At 33.9% G+C, this 19,746-nt stretch overlaps 1 protein-coding gene across 3 annotated transcripts in view; it reads left to right on the forward strand.

Annotated features, from left to right (window-relative positions):
• NRG1 (neuregulin 1) overlaps positions 1-19,746 on the forward strand; it is a 218,956-nt gene that overhangs the window by 193,467 nt on the left and 5,743 nt on the right. For all 3 annotated transcript variants that reach the window (XM_049772342.1, XM_049772341.1, XM_049772343.1), the window contains 4 exons: positions 3,153-3,211; positions 10,507-10,530; positions 15,203-15,305; positions 17,162-17,288. In XM_049772342.1, coding sequence (XP_049628299.1) covers positions 3,153-3,211; positions 10,507-10,530; positions 15,203-15,305; positions 17,162-17,288 — 313 coding nt within the window. The remainder of the gene's footprint in view (positions 1-3,152; positions 3,212-10,506; positions 10,531-15,202; positions 15,306-17,161; positions 17,289-19,746) is intronic.

Genomic DNA, 19,746 nt, shown 5'->3' on the forward strand with positions numbered 1-19,746 from the left:
TGCATCAGCACCTGAGTCATATTAATCCAAGGACAACTGCTTAATACAGGTATCCTTTTGGGTGAGATGATAGTACAGCAGTAAGGTGCTTGCTTTATACGCTGGTTCAATCCCCATCATCACAAATGGTCCGGAAAGTCCCAGCAGGAATAATCACTGAGTGGATAGCCTAACTAAGCCCTGAGTAATGCCATGGGTGGTCCCCACCCCAATATAAATTAATTATAATAAATGTATCTTTTTTCTTAAAGTACTAATTATCTCTCTGTTCTCTATTAATTTCCTTACCCCCAAAAGTATATTTTCCTCATATATTTCTTCCTCCTTCTTCCTTCTTCATTGTTACTCTGTCACTTTCTCTCTCTTTCTTTCTCTTTCTCTCTCTCTCTCTCTCTCTCTCTCTCATACACACACACTCACACACACACACACACACACACAAAGTAGTCACATAGTGATCTATGGTTGAAATAAGTCAGTTGTCTAAAAAGTATGAGAATTTAAGGTTATGAATTAAAATATGTCCTATAGTCATTGTAAAATATATCTTGTTTAATTATTGGGTGTATCTATTTGGAGTTTCAGAACTTTTGCAGACATAGATAAAAACTCTGTGCTTATATGTCATTTTGTGGAAAAAATATCTTGGGTATTTTTCTTTGATCTGTAGAGACAGATTACTGAAGCATGTAGGTTGACATATTTTTGAGAAATGACCCAAGAAAGTCATTTCATAGATCATTGTTTTTAATTATCTGTTTCACTAGGTAGGTCTTCTTTGAATCACTGCTGCAAATTATCATAACAGAAAATAACCAGCTCTTTTATCACATAAGTTTTGAAAAGTTCAAAGGGCAATATCAATAGATGATTATTGTTAAGATACTCAATATTACTTTGAATTTTCTTAATTATCCTGTATTTATTCAAATATTTATTGAGTTAAAATATTTTATTTTCGATCTTTAGACTATTCCTCACAAAGTAGATATACCTCAATATTTGAAAACATTTTTTGCCTTAGAGGAAATTGAAAAAAAGTCCCCATTTTTAAAAATGAATAGTTTTATTCATACTGTGTTGATGCCAAAACTATGTGTATCCTGAATTATTCTGGATAAAATATATAAATGCTGAGGTAATAAAACTAAATAATGTTAGGTTGGTACTTTACATTGTGATTTTGGTATCTATAATTATCTATGCTTCAAAATATCTGCTAGTAGTCTTATTTGTTAAGGCATGATTTTATGTCACTAGAATCTGTTCTGTAATGGTTAGTTAATGGAATATCAATATCAAAAAGAACAGCTATAAAGGGTGTCAGATTCAAGCATAGTCCCATCACATGAGTTAAATATTAGACCAAAATATGAATTTTATACATCTTATCATATCTAGCATTTTTATATGTAATATAGTAAGTAAAATTTAATTCATATGCAGTTTCAAAGTACATTTATCTTAAATGTACAAAATGACATATTAAGTGCTACTGCCAAAGAATAACTTTAATTTTTTAATATATATTTAATTAGAATCTATTAGGTAATATATGTCTGTACTGCTAAAAGTCTGTTGACCCTGTGTGTCTTTCAACATTAAAAATGAGCTGATTTTTATATATTATTTTTTAAAACAGAATAGAATTTTTCTTTCAATATTTCCTAGAATTTAAAAGTGCTTGACTTCTATTGTAAGTTGATCATTTAGACATGAAAAACTAGCTACCACCTTATATGTGCTTACTGTTTCTGAGGGTGAATACCATTTGAAAATACTGTGTTCAATAAGATATTTTGAAAATATATTTGTTTTATCATTTTGTTGCAATATAATAGTATAATTTTTATACTTTATTATGAATTGCTAATATATCAGCTTTTGTCTAATGTATGTATTAAAACTTATCATATATGTTTGTATGGAGGAAACAGTTTACCTATTGGCTTTTATGCTATCCATTGTTTGGAGGATCTAATGGAAGTTTCAGAATTATGGGTTATAGAGTGACGACTGTCCAAAATCAACAATTTCTAAAAATGCATATAAAAGGACTTGGGATCATTTCAAAGATGAAAAATCATGGATGAAACCATGTAGGCATCAACTTAAAACTGCATTTTAACACAGTGTTAGTGATCAGTGGCATATAAGGAAATACCAGTGGGAAAAGGACTTAGCTCCAGATCTGTTCAACTTTTAGTTTCACTCTATTCAAATGTTAGTTAATCTTTTGAAAACTAAAGCAAAGAACATAAATAGACACACATACATCCAAATAGGAAATGGTTTTCTAAATGTTTTGTCTTTTTCTTCATGTTGTTCAGCTACCAGGTCATTTTTAGGATTCTCCATAACTTCCATATTCCCTACAAGGAAATTGCCAGTCTGAAAGTTCAGTGTCTTTAGCATTCTATTGCTTATCACATTTTTGCCCTCTAGGTGCCAACCTGGATTCACTGGAGCAAGATGTACTGAAAATGTGCCCATGAAAGTCCAAACCCAAGAAAGTATGTTAAAATAATCTGAAATTTGCTTTCTTCCCAAAACTACAGCAACAATCACTGCCACTTGGTACTTTTACAGCTCAGCTGTAACTGATTCATTTTGTTCTAATTCTGGTTTAGCCACTCAGAGCATAAACCCATTTAATTTCACACCTTGCCTTTCTGTCTTTCAATATGAACCCCAAAGGTCTTAAATATAAAAGAATAACCCATCAAAGAATCAACAGTATGATGATTCTGGCAACCATGGCATACCATCCAACCAAATCAAAATTTCCTTTTATTTGTTCAAAAATATCCAGTGGAAGACTAAGATGACCCTTCTAGCATGCTTGTCAGTGAATGGAAAATGAAGATGGAACAAAACTATCAATTTTAATTGATTCTTTGAAAGAAAGAAGTCACTTAAAATGTGTGGACCTTTGATTCAAACCAAACTAAGTGTTACATTTTACCCAAATGTTTAATTCTATGGGGAAAAGCCGAGTCTGAAGCTATGATTAGGACAAAGAATCAGTTCCTGAGAGTGAATTTACCAAGTTCAGTCAAATGACACTGAAGGAGCTTCTTTCTAGCATATATTCACCTCTTCTCTTTTTCTCTGTTTTTTTTTCTACCATTGTTTTTTGTTTCTTCTCTCAGGTGCCCAAATGAGTTTACTGGTGATCGCTGCCAAAACTACGTAATGGCCAGCTTCTACAGTACGTCCACTCCCTTTCTGTCTCTGCCTGAATAGGAGCATGCTCAGTCGGTGCTGCTTTCTTGTTGCTGCATCTCCCCTCAGATTCCACCTAGAGCTAGATATGTTTTACCAGGTCTAACATTGACTGCCTCTGCCTGTCGCATGAGAATATTAACAAAAGTGATTGTATTACTTTCTCTGTTCGTGACTAGTTGACTCTGAGATATTAGTAGGTGTGTGAGGTTCTGGATGTTTCTGAAATTGATACTGAATAATGTGATACAAAATGCTAGTCAATATCAAGCAGTGCAATCATAATAAAGGCATTTAAAAGTCTCACTTTTATTGATAAAATAAAATCATTCCACTGAACAGTCCTTCTTCTTTACCAAATGACAACATCCTGAAAAAGGATGTGGCTAAGTTGCAACCAACATGCACTTGAGAGGATGGTAAGTTAATTGGGTTCAAACTGTGTTATTTATAACAAATAAACATAACACTAAGAGTTTGAATGTTTCTCTTCATTAAATGAACAGTGGCACTTACATATACATTAAAAAGCACCAAGTTAGAAAAATTAAAAGTAAGCACTTCACAGCAAATGAGATGTCCTGGTCTATTTCAGTTGCTTAGGAAACAAATGATTCAGAACTGGTCTAAATAATCACTTTATTATTAGTAGTAGTATATCAATTTCCATGATCATTTTTCAGAGGAAAATATGTCACTAATTTTGTCTTATAACAGTTCAACTCAATACACTTTTTAAAAGCAAAATTATGAAAATTTTTGGTACAGATTTTTGTGGTTTCATGAAATTTTGGACATTGCTCTAAAGGAAACCCTTTCCACATTGCATGGATAATGGAGGAAACTATGTGCTTACACTACTATGAACTTGAACTGTAGTCCAGGACTATTACTTTGGAATCCAGAACTTTGAAAACATTGTATATAAAATGATTCCTTTGAACTGGAGCTATAGTACAGCATGTAGGGCCCTTGCACATGGCTGACTTGGGTCCAATGCCCAATATGAGATAGGATCCCCTGCAAACCCTCCAGGAATAATACCTGAAAGCAAAAACAGAAATACTCCCTCAGCATTTTGAGAAGCAACCCCCAAAACTAAAAATTAAGTTTATAATTTATTACAATTATTCACTCATCTGAGTTTGCCACTTTTTTTTATTAAGGACATGTAGTAAATAATTCACAGTTTGTAGATGACGCTATCACCATCACAACTGATCCACTCAGCTTTTGTAGCATTTGGAAAGCAGCAGCTGTATACACTGCATAAACAGATCCAGGTGACTGTGTGATACTAAACATGACTTACAAAAATAGATAGCTAGATTTGTCAAATACTGTGATTTTTGATTCTCACACTTATACAATAGAAATGCACGTAATACAAGAAACAGTGATATGAAATTTTTGTGTGTTCTCAAATCATTAGATTTGCCATTATTTGAGGAATGTAGATAGTAAGATTACTTTCAATTTTTCTCATATAAAGATAAATTATATAGAAAATAATTCTCATGTGGATTACAGAGAAGTTAGACCCATATTAAATCACTTATTTAGTGATATATTTGTAATATATTTGCAAACATATAAAATTGTTTTAGGATTTTTTTCTGTGAATAAAAATCAATTCTGTGTATTAAAAAGTTGGATAAAAAAGGTTGCCATAGTTAAGTTTTCAAACACAATCTTCACTTTGTTCAAAATCTTTAAATAAAAAAAAATCTTTAAATAATATATATTCATTAGAAAGAATTTTTTCTAGCTATAGATTTTTCAGAAGATAAGATGAAAGGTGAAAATCAGTGATTTTTCTTAATATATAAAGTTATTATTATTTATTTGTATTTTGAGGGACACATTCAGTGGCACTCAGGGGTTACTCCCTGGCTCTGTGCTCAGAAATCGCTCCTATCTCAGGGGACCATATGGGATGCTGGGGGAGGGAACCTAAGTTTGTCCTGGGTCAGCCAGCATGCAAGGTAAATGCCCTAATGCTGCACTACTACTTCAATCCCTAGAAAGCCATTAATTTTTTAATTTTTTGCAATTAAATAACAGATTTGGCCAATTTTTTAAAAATGATATCAGAATTTCATAAAAATCCTGATTCTTTGGATTATCCTTAAATTTTTGGTGTTACAAAGTTTCATTTAGCTTTGAAAACTTGGTGAGGTACTTTTTTAAAGAAAGCATTTAACCAAGTAGATGGCTCCCCAAATAGTAATCCATTAGAGCTACCAATAGTAAACAGAGAAATGGTCTATCTTTCAGAACAGTTCTTTTTACATTTGCATCTTTTTTTTAAAGCATCTATATATTTAATCAGACTATGATTTTTTAAAATTCTTTGGTAAATTTCTGGAAGCAATTTTGGGAGACATTCAGAAAAGCTGCATCATATTTAATTGGACTTAGTAAGGATTGAGAGGAAGCACTTTCATGATGAAAATCTATAATGACTGTTTACCAGGAAGCTTTAAGTCCTAAAAAGAGAAAGTTCCAATCACTAAATGTTTCTGAGATTATTGTCTTGTCCAGAATTAGTTTTCTACTCTCTATGACAAATTTTCAGTTTTTACTTCCATAAACTCCCACACAAAAATGACAAGTAAATTATTGCTTTTCAAAAATCTTTTTTTCAAAAAGCAATGAAGGATGCACAATGATCAAAAACTGTTGCCCTTGTGCTAATATTTAAATTTTTAAATGATGTATTTATAAAGTTTGAAAGAAAACATGTTTTAAAGAAAAGTTATTTCCCATTTCAAAGACTAGCCACATTCCAACTTACTTTAAACATAGTCTCAGTTTTTAGTACTTAACCCTTTATTAATAACAAAACTTACATTATTATGTTTTTAAACAATGTCTAGGTTAGAATGCCTTATGGGGACTTAAAGTGATTTATAAAAACAAAAGGACTTAAATATAAAAGGAAAGAGCAAAAGTATTTATTTCATATAACTATTGCAGGCAACTAATATAAACCATTGCCTTAACATCAAACATCAATAATACATTCTAGAAAAATATTATCAAGGGGCTAGAACAGTGGTGCTAGAGGTAAGGCATCTGCCTTGCAAGCAAACGCTAGCCTAGGACGGACCACGGTTCAATTCCCTGGCATCCCATATGGTCCCCCCAACCCAGGAGTAATTTCTGAGCGCATAGCCAGGAGTAACCCCTGAGTGTCAATGGGTGTAGCCCCAAAACAAAAATAAACTAATAAACAAAACAAAAAAAGAAAAATATTGTCAAGGCTAGTAAGCTTAATTTCTTTCCTACTGACACAAAATTTCTATTTGAAAGTATTATATTCATCAATGTGTATGTGTTTCTATGTGTGCATATACCACCTATTCATAATTTATGGAGATTACAGAGAGAAATATAAAGTACAGTATTCAGAGGTAAATTTTAGCAGGCCTGTCAGGTATAAACTAATGTAGTACAGAAAGCAATGACTTTTTATCTCAAATAAATGTTTGTAAAGAATATATCTTTAGAATTTTAGGTACATTCTCACAATAGGTAAACTTAGCAAAAACCCTTAAGTATTTAAATACTCAAGGACCAAAGAAAAAGTACAGCTAGTAAGGTGTTTGTTTGACTTGCATACAGCCGACCCAGCTTCGACCTGCACTGATGTATGGTTCCTCAAGTCCTGCCAGGTATGATCCCTAAGCAGAGAGCTGAATAAGCCTTGGTACTGCTGGATGTGGTCTAAAAACAAACAGAAAAAAAATTTCTGTTTTGAATCATAGATTATTAATGCATAATCAACTAGTGTTGATTAATTGCTTGATAAACCTATTCCAGAAGTAAAGTGGTAGTACATTGGACACTTGCCTTGCAAGTTTGATCCTTGTCATTTCCTATGGCCTCTCAAGCTGCTAGGAATGGTCTGTCAACACAGAGCCAGAAATAAGCCCTGAGCACCACTGGGTGTAATCCAAAATTAAAACAAAAACAACATGTAAAAAGTAATGGCAAATATTTATTAAACATGCATTTTGCTGAGATAGAACAAAGGCACACTCAATTTAGGACAAAATCATCAAATACTCTGTGCTAGTATCATTTTGTAATGTGTCATATGCACACGTGTGTGGTTGTTCAAGTGTACATGAAACAAAGAGAAAGTGTTTCAAAGTGCTCAGTGTTACTTTGGTTGGTATCTGTAAAATATGGTATCTACATTTGTAAAGGTAAGTAAAACATTAAAAGAGAGGCACAAAATTGGTTCATTTGGAATTGGAATTTATGTAATTCCTTTAGAAATCTCAGAGATGCAGAAGTCAAGAATGCACAGTGTTTGAGATTATTTGCATCAGGATACCCAAAAAATAAAGAGTAAAATTTTGACCATCTTCATATTTTAACAAACATAATTTTATGTATGCAGAACTTTGGTTAAAAAGATATTTTGATTCTTATGTTGGGTTTAATTAAAAATATAAATTAACCTGAAAGCTAATCAGTTTCCTCAAACACTTATATAATATCTAAAACTAAAGGATCAGTGAGTCAATATTTAATCGTTTCTGAAGACTCATTTTAAATTAATTTTTATATTGCTTACTGCATAGCAGGAAATCGCATGTAGAAAAGGAAACTGAATTGTTTATAGTAACCTTTGTGTTTTTGAATTATTAATTTAATTTGAAAAAATGTAGTCTCTAGGCAGAAGTTCAATAGGAAGCATATGATCCATAATGAGCCTAAGCCAACATTAGATTAAATAGAATGGATAGAAAGTAATAACCTCTTCATAAAATGAAGTGTTTGTGTATTCTGCTTTTCTGACTCACAATGAAAGAAATGTAGCCACCAATAGTAAAAACAAATTAGAGCAGAATTTGCTCCAAGTCTAGAATGACTGATGCATGTTTCCTTTGCTTGTTTCCTTGTTAGGGCTTGTGGCCAGAAGAGATTCCAATTTTAAGTACCAATTTCCCTTTGAATTATTTGAAATTGGAGCTGCCTGATATGAATGACTTCCCATGAAATGAAATTATAGTTAGGCTCACAGACTTACCTATAAAACTATAAATGCAGTAATATGTATGCATGGGCATGCTACTAATTTTATTGAAAACTTAACCAAGCCTTCTACGCAACTAATATATATCATTAGCAGTGTTCACGTAGGCATTGAATAATGACTCTCTGGAAGAGTTTCTGTAGTTCTTGATTTTTAACCCTTAAATTTTTACTGACTGGTAGAAGAAAAATAGAGATGGAAGGATTTCTAGGGAGAAAATTGGGCCACATCCTCATGAAAACATACAAGTAATATACTAAGGATGTTCCAAAATTAAATGATGAAAATAAAATGGAAAATTTGTCAAATTTAGTTTTTCACAGAGGTAAGAAACATTTATATGAATTTGAACAAATTGATATTTTTACCTCGTGCAACATAATTTTTTTAACTTATAAAAAGCAAAAACACAGGTTGGAGCCAGAGAGATAGCACAGTGTTAGGGCATTTGCCTTGCACGAAGCTCATCCAGGACTGACAGTAGTTCGAATCCCGGCATCCCATATGCCTGCCATGAGCAATTTCTTAGTAAACCCCTGAGTGATGACATGTGTGACCCTCCTCCCCCCCAAAAAAAAACAAACAGGTTGTCTACCTGAGTACAATGGACCCATAACAATGTATTATAGCTCATATAATCTGACTTTCATTATCATTTCTTTATGTATATTTTGATTTTATTTTATGCTAGAAAACTTAATTTTCTTGAATTCTGACAAGTTTATTTGTTTTTGTTTTGTATTTAATTCTAATTTTTTTGGTATATATCAGGAACTTTCAAAATCTTCCTGATCATGAAAATTAGTCAACAAACCTCCATGCAGTAAATGGGTCAAAGTATATGGCTACATGTGTCTGTTCTCTAAGCTCAGTTGGCAGACTCATTTCATGGCTCTTTTCATCCCTAAGGTCAATTCTGAGGTTTGTGTTGGCATTGTAAGCAACTTGTCAGTGAGAAATTAACTTGTCCAAAATCATTAGACAGAACAATGACAGAGGCTGGACCGGAAGCCAGGACAGCACCTACCTTCCTTTCAAGGCATTTAGGCCAAGCCTGAATGTCTGTTTTATAATAGAAACACTCTTTTACTAATTTTTAAACTCAGGAGATGTCTTGCCTTTGTTTTGGGACCAACTTGGTATCTCTAATAGATGACCAAGGGAAGAAATATAGACCTTAGAATCTTTCTTTTTATTTTGCCTCTCTCTGCCACATCTGCACAAAGAAAGAATTTCCAAATAACCTCACGTGCTGATACTTGATGGCTTATTTTTATTTTAATAGATATTTTATTTCCAGAGGCTTTTATTTTCTTTTTCTTTGCTCTATTTTCTCACTTGAGCTTTTGCAAATTCTGCTTGTCTGGGTGCTTCTGCAATCATATTCGCCCAGATTGCAGGCTTTTAGCTCACACCTTTGAGTTCCTTGGCCAGGCAAGCATACAGGTTCTTTTTGTACCTGGTCCCATCTGGTCTTGTGTGGACACAGGATCCCATCCTTTTTATTTCGCAACTTGAAAAGTGTGCCTTTGGAGACATAGAAAACTTTTGTGATGTAAACAATTATATTTCAAAACATGGAAGTTTTACAAAGGTGCCTCAGTGCCTTTTCTACCTTTTTGCTCTTTTCTATGTATTAAATGTTATGGAAATGAGTAAAACATTAGAAGAGGGAAAAAGTTTTAAAAATCAAGACATGTTAGAACATCACTGTCTATGAGCATAAAAATTGTAAAATCAACTTAATAAAATGTTCATACTCAATGATCAGCTCTGGCTTCTACTACTCCTGGCTTTGCCACTCTCTTGGGGTAAAAATATTTCACTTCCTAGGACTTTGCTTCTGCCTTTAAAAAAAAGAGGAAATGAAATAATACCAAGGCATTTTCTGATTATTGTACATTTATATTCCCTAAGAACCAACGTAGAGTAGAGCTTAGCTATGACTTCTCTCTCAGTAAGGACTTTTAAGGGTTAAAAATAAAGACACAGTCCAATGGTTTTGGAACACCTCTTAAAAAAGAAGTTCCATATGCGGACTCTAGGAGGCATACCTGAGCACTGCTTCCTTAATCACCCACCATTTGTCCTGTTTGATATGCACGCACAGAGAGCCATAATAATCATGTGTAATGTGTTTTGAAGTGCAGTGTATTGCTCTATTCTGAAACTTTTTTCCCTTTCTTTCTCTTTTTTTTTTTTTTTTTTTTGTCAACTTTCTGCATTGGCAGAGCATCTTGGGATTGAATTTATGGGTATGGACCAAATTTTCCTTTTAGCCTACAGAATATAGAGCCTCTAAGCTAAAATCGTTTTTTCCCTTCCTACTCTTACTTTTCAGTTCCTGACTAATTTCTTATTTCTTTAGAAGGGATCATACAGCTATAACAATAATTTCTCTGCTTTCACTCTTTGATTAGTTTACTGAAATATACTGAGTGCAGCAGGTTTTAGAGTCTCAAACTTCATTTAGAGTTTAAAATTATCTCATTTGCTGCAATTTCACATACATCTCTTTTCCTGACCCACTGATTGGATCTAGCAATGCTGGTTTTTTGGTTTTCGTTTTTTCAGCACTGGGCTAAGTTGGAGCTGTGCAAATGACAGCAGAGAAACCAACCTAGAGGACCAAAAATTAAGAAAAGTTGAAAGTCATCATCATCATTTTAAGCTGACAGGAGTTTAGCATACAATGGGAAGAATAACTTGTTAAATATATCATTAGCACAGTAGCTCTTATCCTGCAACACCATATTTTATGCAAAAATTTGAACTCAGATTTTTTTGTGGAGAGATTCAAGTACCAATTTATTCAACTTTATTTTCTTCTGATTAAAAAAAAATAGAAAAGCTAGTTTAGATAAAAATTTCTACTGCTAATGGTACTAAGCTTAAGCCACAAATATCCAGACAAATAATTAAACTGAGAACATAAAATATCTCTTTTCAACAAAAATTTGGAGCATATACTTTTGAAGGTATTCCTACAAAGTAGTTGGCAGAAAAGAGCAGTCTCAGAAGAATGAAGCCAAGCTAGTGACCTCCGTCGTGACTCTGACAGGTTCTGGTCTTCATGAAAACCTCATGCAAGCTTGGAACACAGTCATGGACCAGCAAAGCAATTCCTTGAAAAATATAACCTGACAAATAGACCCATCCAGCTGGTATCCATGATTTCTTGCAGTGAGGGCATTCTTGAGATGTTGTTTTCATTTGAATGTTAACATCACAATCTACACAGTCTAATGTAATTTCCAATTATAATAAATGAGACTAAACCTCTAGCAGTTAAAAAAATAAATACTCAGTTCAATACCCCATTCCTTCTAAGAAATTCTAGAATAAAACGCTTCACCTGATGGGTAAACTCCCACATTACATAAGCAGAGCTTGACACATCAGAGAACATTTCTATTGCGTTTACCAAGTTTTTTTGCGTGGTGAAGTTCAACTATAGTAAGGAACTTACCAACTCTGGTTACCTCTCTGTGAATAATAGAAGAAGAAGAATCCAACCATTCCTTCCTACCCCATCCTTAATTATATCTTTTCCATTTTCCCCTTTAGGATATGTCTATAGATTTGAACATTTCTAATTCCAAATAGTGCAATAAAATAAAATGATAGGGGCCCGGAGAGATAGCACAGTGGCGTTTGCCTTGCAAGCAGCCGATCCAGGACCAAAGGTGGTTGGTTTGAATCCCGGTGTCCCATATGGTCCCCCGTGCCTGCCAGGAGCTATTTCTGAGCAGACAGCCAGGAGTAATCCCTGAGCACCGCCCAGTGTGGCCCAAAAACAAAACAAAACAAAACAAAAAGATAAAATGATAGTTCAGATAGATGACTTTTCTTCTCTCTATGGTAAGTGTTGTTAAGACTCTTCACCTCATAGAGACAGATCTTAGGGACTTTGCAGACTCCAATGAGTCAGTTACACTGCCATATATTGGGAAATTAAACCTAAATGCTCCATTAAAACTGAGAAGGACAAGGTTTCTCTCTTTAGACCTTGCTAAATAAGACTAGAAAATGAACTTTATCTGATTCATTTAGATGCAACCAGCCAAACTATGGAGGAAAGAATCAACCCATTATTATGATAGTTCTGCCAGGAGAGTGCCAGATTGACTTTTTCAGAGCTGCTTCTAATTTATGCTTGCCTTGCTGAACCCGTCACAGTAAGGATAAAAAAAATAGAAAAGGAGTTTGTATAATTTATATTGTTCAACAACAGCAACAAAAAAATCCACCACTATTTTTAACATATTCACATTGGAGGTGATCAGTTGATTTAATCAAACAGTGGAAAAATCCAAAAATTGCAGGAGATACATTTATAGCTCTTGACAAAAGTACTCTAAATATTGAATCTGAATCCACATCTGTGTTCTGGAGACCTTGTTTCCATGGGTGCATCTTTGTACTTGTCCTTAATCTTCTGGTCTTTACTAGGTCTCCTCTTAAATTCCTGGCTGAATTTACTGCAAAATCTGTCACATAAGAGCTTGTGAGTCATCATAGGCCATTTATTCAAAGCCCAGGTGAGCCTATTTTCTTAAAATTAGCAACTCAGAAAACATGTCAAAAGAATTTCTGAGAGTCTGCTTGATGCCTCACCCTACCACCACCACCACCACCTTTAAACATCCCATTTTTGTAATCTCCAGAAGTTGTGTCTTAGCTTTTTCTAAAGATAGAATGACAAAACAAACATTTTTAAAGAAGAAAAAAGAGTAAAATGCAGAGGACACAGCAAATCTGGATGTTTTCTTGCCAGCAGTATTTTATCTACTCCTGTTTCTTTACTGACTTTTCATAGCAGAGAGAGGGTATCTATCACTGCTGTATCCTAGATTCCTTGGGACAAGACCTTCACTCTTAGATCTACTCGCTAAGCAGTGACCCTGATGTCAGATCAAGGAAGAGGCGCCAGTAAAAACATCAGTTCACAGATTAATACTGCATAAAATGTAATCTTTGTTTTGTGGCTATTGTGGAGGGAACACAGGTGACTTAAACAATAAATATTATAGAAGCATTCACATTTCATATCTTCATTTGACTTTGTCAGCACGAAAAAAAATTAAAAATAAGAAAGAGTGGCACCACTCTGTGCTTTTTAGTGCATAGTTTCACTGCAATGCACAAGCTGCTTTGCTTTCTAATTGTGCTTCCACATGCCGGCTAGCCTAGGTTAGGAGTTATGCTGTATGGAATAACCCTTCCAATTTTGCATCACCTTTTCTTCCCACCCCAGCATTTCTTCTCTCTGATTTTCTTTCCTTTAGTTTTCACCCTTTGTATTAGGCATGCTGGGCCAGGGACTTCAGATGGCTCCTCCTTTTTGAACTATGTTTCCCCTTGTACCTGATTTCCTCACTCCGTCATTCTGTCAGTCTATCTGTCCTCCTGGTTTGTTTTTCCTTCCCACTTCCAACTGTTTTTTTGGTTTGTTTTTGTATAATCTGCAGCATTCTAGTCCTTTTCCCACTGACTTCTGTTCTCCTTCTCCTGTTAATAATCAGTGCTCAATTAATTTGATTTGACAATGTTCCTGACCTGTTAACTGGAATTTGATTATCATGGGCTTGGCTTGTAGGAAATGTTTTGTTTAATGATAAGGTCTACTGTATCACAGAAATTAAAATGCTCTTTTTCATTTCAAGAAAACTTCCTGTGAATTGACCTCTCTCAATGGAGAAACAAGGTTTGGTTGTTGAGAAGGAAAATGTAAATGGGAACTATTGCTTTGGATAGATGACCAGATAAGAGATGTTTTACTCATACCACAGTCCCAGTTCTTCACCCTTTAGAAATAAGATAATAGCAAGGACAGTGAACTTTTTCAGTGAACTTTTAAGTATTCCCAGAACATGCACTTAAATTGATTGAAAACTCAGTTCACAAGGGATGAAAGTTCACCATTAAATCTTCCAAATATCTTAAGAATCTGATCTACTCTACTATTCTAAAGTTAAATCCTCAAACTGATATGCAAATACATTCCCATGAATAAGAGATTGGTTGCATTTGGAAGGAGAGTAGTATCTTTAATTCTAGTTTCAACAGTAAGGCTCTACTCTTCCTTAGTAGAGGATACATTGTCAAACATTCAAATTTGGTCAATGTATGAATTCTACCATTGATTTTAAATATTATGTGCACATCATTTTAATACATATCAATTAGATCTCTAAGTATAATTGATGAAGTAGTAATAATTTTTCTGCCAAAGACAAACAGTATCCTTGGCCCAGGATCATTCTAATCACCATATTGTCTTTCTCTGATACAGTGTCCCACTACCCTGCTCTATATTATGTTGCTTATTACCATATTTTTACTGTTAAATAATAGATATCTCACCTCAATTAAATTCATAACTACAAGTCAAGCTCATGTTTACAAATGTCTCTGGAGTTGTTCTTTTGTTATGGTTCTGAGGGAGGATTTCTTTTACAATGTTTCTTTGTAAAGACCACTGGAATATAAAATAACTATAAGATAAAAAGAAAAGAGGTAGAGTGTGGGAGGAGGGAAAGAAGATTAGGGCCTTTTTACTGTTATCTCAGATCTTTTCATTGATATTGATTCCTGTTGTCTTTACAAGATATTTTGTTAAATGAAACTATAGTTTTAACCTAGTTGTTATTTTATAATTAATGTTTATGATTTGCCAATACAATGCATAGAGTATAATTAAGTAACAATATTTTTGTTTACTACTCCCATTGGCTTAACTGTTTATGTTCAAAATACAGTGCAAAATATACTATAACTTACGTATACCTGCAAACAAAATGAATTGTCACATATTTATATTCTGATAAATATATACAGTGTCATGTAGCATGCCAACTGTTCATTGATAAGTCCTGGAAAACAGAAGTTACCTTCAGTGATTTTTTTCCTCTTATCCCTTTTCAGAAGCAGAGGAGCTCTACCAGAAGAGAGTGCTGACCATCACTGGCATCTGCATCGCCCTGCTTGTGGTTGGCATCATGTGTGTGGTGGCCTACTGCAAAACCAAGTAAACCTTCCACTTCCACACCTCTTTTCTTTTAATTCACAGATGGCTTAGCCTGCAAGGATTTTTTAGAAAACAGGCTGTACAACTTAGTGGGACAAATGAAACCAGGCAAAGAACCCTGAATAGCAATTCAGGCAGTTAAGGCTCATACCTTGTAATTCACCTAATCCCCCAGATTTAATTTCTGAACATCACTATAGAAGGCCCCTGAGTCTTCTGCTCAAAGTATTTTCTTCAAGTAGTCACCAAGAAGAGCTTTCTTAATAATATATGAGAAACTTTTATATATTTATAAATTTCCAGTAGATTTCTGAAAAGTGATCACAGTTCTACAATTTAAGAAAAGGCTGAAAGAACAAGCTAAGGTGGGATCACATGGGCACATCATGACCTAAAAAAATGTTTGGTAGATTCCAGTAATTGATAATTGCTCAAGTATATCAATATGCACTCGATTTTAGAAGATAAAGGAAATACTTAGTAATGCTTGAAAATGAACATTAGAATGATTATTTTTAGATTCCACCATCTTATATTTGGAGTGTTTTTATTATTTATTTTTTATTTTGGGGCCACATTTTGCTGCTTTTAGTATTTATGTTCTGATTTTGGCTCAGAAATCACTCCTGTGGTCTAAGGAAACCAAATATGGTGCCAGGGATCAAATTAATGTTGGGCACATGCAAGGCAAGCACATTAACATCTGTTCTACTTCTATGTCCCTCAATTTTTTTAAAAGCTTTAAATTGAGAGTTTTTGGTTTAAAATATTATTAATAATGGGTTTTCATGCACATAATTTCCATGGACACTCAACACCTCTCCCTGTGTCCTTAAAATATATTAAAGTATGAGATGAACCAAAGGATTTTAGAGGAGGGAAATAAAGCACTACTTACTTTGAAGGGATGTAAAAATATGTTAATATATTTATGTTGTTATTTGATCATTTAATGTAAATTCATGTTAATAAGTACAATTACTATATAACATGAAATTACTTTTCTCTCATAACATCTACTTCAAAATCATATGAACATGTCTATAATAATGTTTGTGATTTTGTTGTTTCATAACATAATACTGACTTTCAAAAACATAAGTTAATTTTATAATTTGATGTTGCATTAAAAGAGCAAAGATAATATGCTTTTCCACTCTAATTCAAGAAACTGGATAGTGTGTTCTTAATCCTCAAAGATTTAGAGTGATGCTAGAATAGAGATAAGCTTTCATGGACTCTACCTATGAATTTTATTAGATTTAATCTTACCATTTCAATATTATTAGTTAATTACACACATGAAAAAGTCTTATTAAAGTAGGATCATGTTAAGGTTGTGCAAAATCTACTGGCAGAACATGTGCCTATCTTCACTCCTACAATATACATATTAATCTGTTCACATACATGTACAAATGGATATATAAGGTACAGATTCAAAACTAACTGCATTTTCTTGAGAAACATAACAAAACTATATGAAATTAGTCAGCACTTCCACATATCAATTACCTGAGACAAATGAATTCAAAACTTATGCAAAGATAGATTGACTAAGACTAATTTTTTTTGAAATATCAATGTGAATTTTATCTATTCTTAAATTTTTCCTAGTTCTTGGTACTCTGGTTAAATTTATAAAAGCATTTCAACAGGCTTCCTACATGTATTTGCTAAGAATGTGTAATTCTAATTCTACCCCCAAAGCACACCCAGAAATTGAGTGGCAATTCCCAGACCTTTATCTTTCACCTTCAGTACACTGCCTTGAGTTATATGTTGGTAGAAAAGAACTAACTGTCCCAAGAAATGTAAGTCATAAAGAACGATGAATGCATCTTTTTCATATCTAGGAAGCAGCGGAAAAAGCTTCATGACCGGCTTCGGCAGAGTCTTCGGTCTGAACGAAACAACATGGTGAACATAGCAAATGGACCCCACCACCCGAATCCACCCCCAGAGAATGTTCAGCTGGTGAATGTATGTTGTCAACACTCAGGGTCTTGCAAAAGCTGAGAATCTCTTCTCTGTTCACGCACCTAGTTGTCTGTTTTCTAAAACTCTCAGGCTTTTTTCTCAAGCTCTTCTGTTGCCATTAATCACCACAGCTTCCAGAAATCCGAAGTTTTGCCAAAAGAAAACAATGTGAAGAGTTTAAAGTGGATTTTGGTTACTGTAAAGCCAACACATTTCCTCTTAGAAAGCGTACATTAAAGGTTGGAATAATAATGTGGGCTTTGTTCTGCAGGAAAGTCTTCAGTGAAAGAAAAAGAGAAAGAAAAACACTAAGAGAAACTATAAATTTAATTCTGCAAGAATACAAAGGAAATGTTTTATTTATTTTTTGTAATTTGAAAATAAAGGCTAATTAATACTCAAGCCTAAGCTAAGGGCTATAGAGAAATTTTATTATGACATTTCAATAGTACCTGATGATTGACTGAAACTGAGCTACAAATGAAGCAATCAGGTCTTGAATAGTCAAAGTGACTTACCAAATTTATTTCTTAGTAGCAAGACTACCAGACTATCATATTTCCCTATTCCCTGAGTCTTGTATACAAGGGCAAACCCTCCAGAAGAAATACATAATTAATTATTAAATATTTTGTTTAAGATTTACCAAGCCCTCAAACATTTAAAAGGGGAAATGGGGACATTGCGGGGACAGAAAGAGTATAATCGGTAAGGTGTTTGCCTTGCTGAAGACCGACTCAGGTTCAATCCCCAGAAACTATACAGTCCCCTGAGCCCACCAAGAATAGCCCAGGAATTCAGAGCCAGGAGTAAGCTCTAAGCACCACTATGTGTGGCCCCCAAAATAAAACAAAATAAATAAATGAGGGAGAAAGCTCAAAAGGCTGGAGCAGTGTTTGCATGTAGGAAGCCTGGGTTTGATGCCCACCACTGAATGGTTCCTTGAGCATTTATGGGAGAAAACCCCAAGGATTGAGCATGGCAAAGCCGCTGAGAAACACTGAATGTGGCTCCAAATAAAATGTGATAAAAAAATGACCAGAAAAACTTATTAAAGGCCTTTATAAGATTGAATTAATGTGTAATTATTGATATTCATATTTGTTGTTTTCCCTTACTCCCTGTGTTCATTAGAATATCCACATATTGCTTCCTTCCTTCCTTCCTTCCTTCCTTCCTCCCTCCCTCCCTCCCTCCCTCCCTCCCTCCCTCCCTCCCCTCCCCTCCCTCCCTCCCTCCCTCCCTCCCTCTCCTTCCTTCCTTCCTTCTTTCTTCTCTTTCTTTTCTTTCTTTCTTTCTTTCTTTCTTTCTTTCTTTCTTTCTTTCTTTCTTTCTTTCTTTCTTTCTGTCTTTCTTTCTTTTTCTTTTTTTCAAAAAGAAAAAAAAAGAATATCCACACATTGACAGATGCAACGTGTGTAATTTTCTCCTAAAATGTTATATATACACTATATATGCATATATGTGTGTACATAATATGTTACATGGTGTAAAATTAAAATTAAATTATTTTAGATTATAGCTTTGGCTGAAAATGGCTTCTAAAATTTTTAAACCCTAAAAACAGGCCTAAAACTACTAAACTTAAAAATTTCTTGTGAGTATTAAACAAGATCTTATTTACATTTGGTCCAGGGACATTTATGCATATTTGATAATTTTTAAGTGCTGATTTCATTAGATTCACTGAGCTTAAATTGCCTTCTATTGAATAGGTATAAAATTGTACAGTCTAGAAAAATTCACTAAGTATAACATTTTTCTTGAAGCCTGCTAGCTTTACTTCCTACAAAAAAGATACATAATGTATAAGAGCCTTCGTGCTAAAAGAACCAACCAGTGTTTTAAGTTTAGTTGAAATTCTATATATTGAAAGTCTCAAAGACTATGTCAGATTCTTTATAACTCACAATCCATTAGATATTTAAGTGGCCTATTTTATGTAAGAGTATTATTTCCTGTCTGTCCATTCTTTTTCCTATTATTTAATTCAATCCTGGAAATATCAATCACATTTAAGGACACTTTAAAATGGTCCTTTTTAACTGATATATGGCAGAAATTGCTACTGTCGTTTAATGATAAAAGTAGAGAGACTGAGTAAATAGTTCAAGTGGGAAAAGACATGCCTAGCACATTCGAAGACCTGGGATTGATTCCCAGCATAATTTAGCCTCTAAATATCACAGTTCTTCTAGTGGCACCTAAGCACCACTAGGTATAGATTCTAATAAGATAAAAAGAAAGCAATGAAAGTATAAGTCCCAAATAAAGTCCCTCTATATATCATATGTATTATCAACTTGAGAAACTTGACAACTACTTCAATTTTTCAACCTCTCACTAGCCTGGTTGGTTTTTTAGTTTTTGGTTTTGGTTCACACTCAGTGGTGTTCAGGGGTTATTCCTGGCTCTGCACTTTGGAGTCACTCCTTGTAAGCTCTGAGGAACATAGAAATGC

The sequence above is a fragment of the Suncus etruscus genome, chromosome 4 (genome assembly GCF_024139225.1).
Source record: "Suncus etruscus isolate mSunEtr1 chromosome 4, mSunEtr1.pri.cur, whole genome shotgun sequence".
Classification (NCBI taxonomy): domain Eukaryota; kingdom Metazoa; phylum Chordata; class Mammalia; order Eulipotyphla; family Soricidae; genus Suncus; species Suncus etruscus.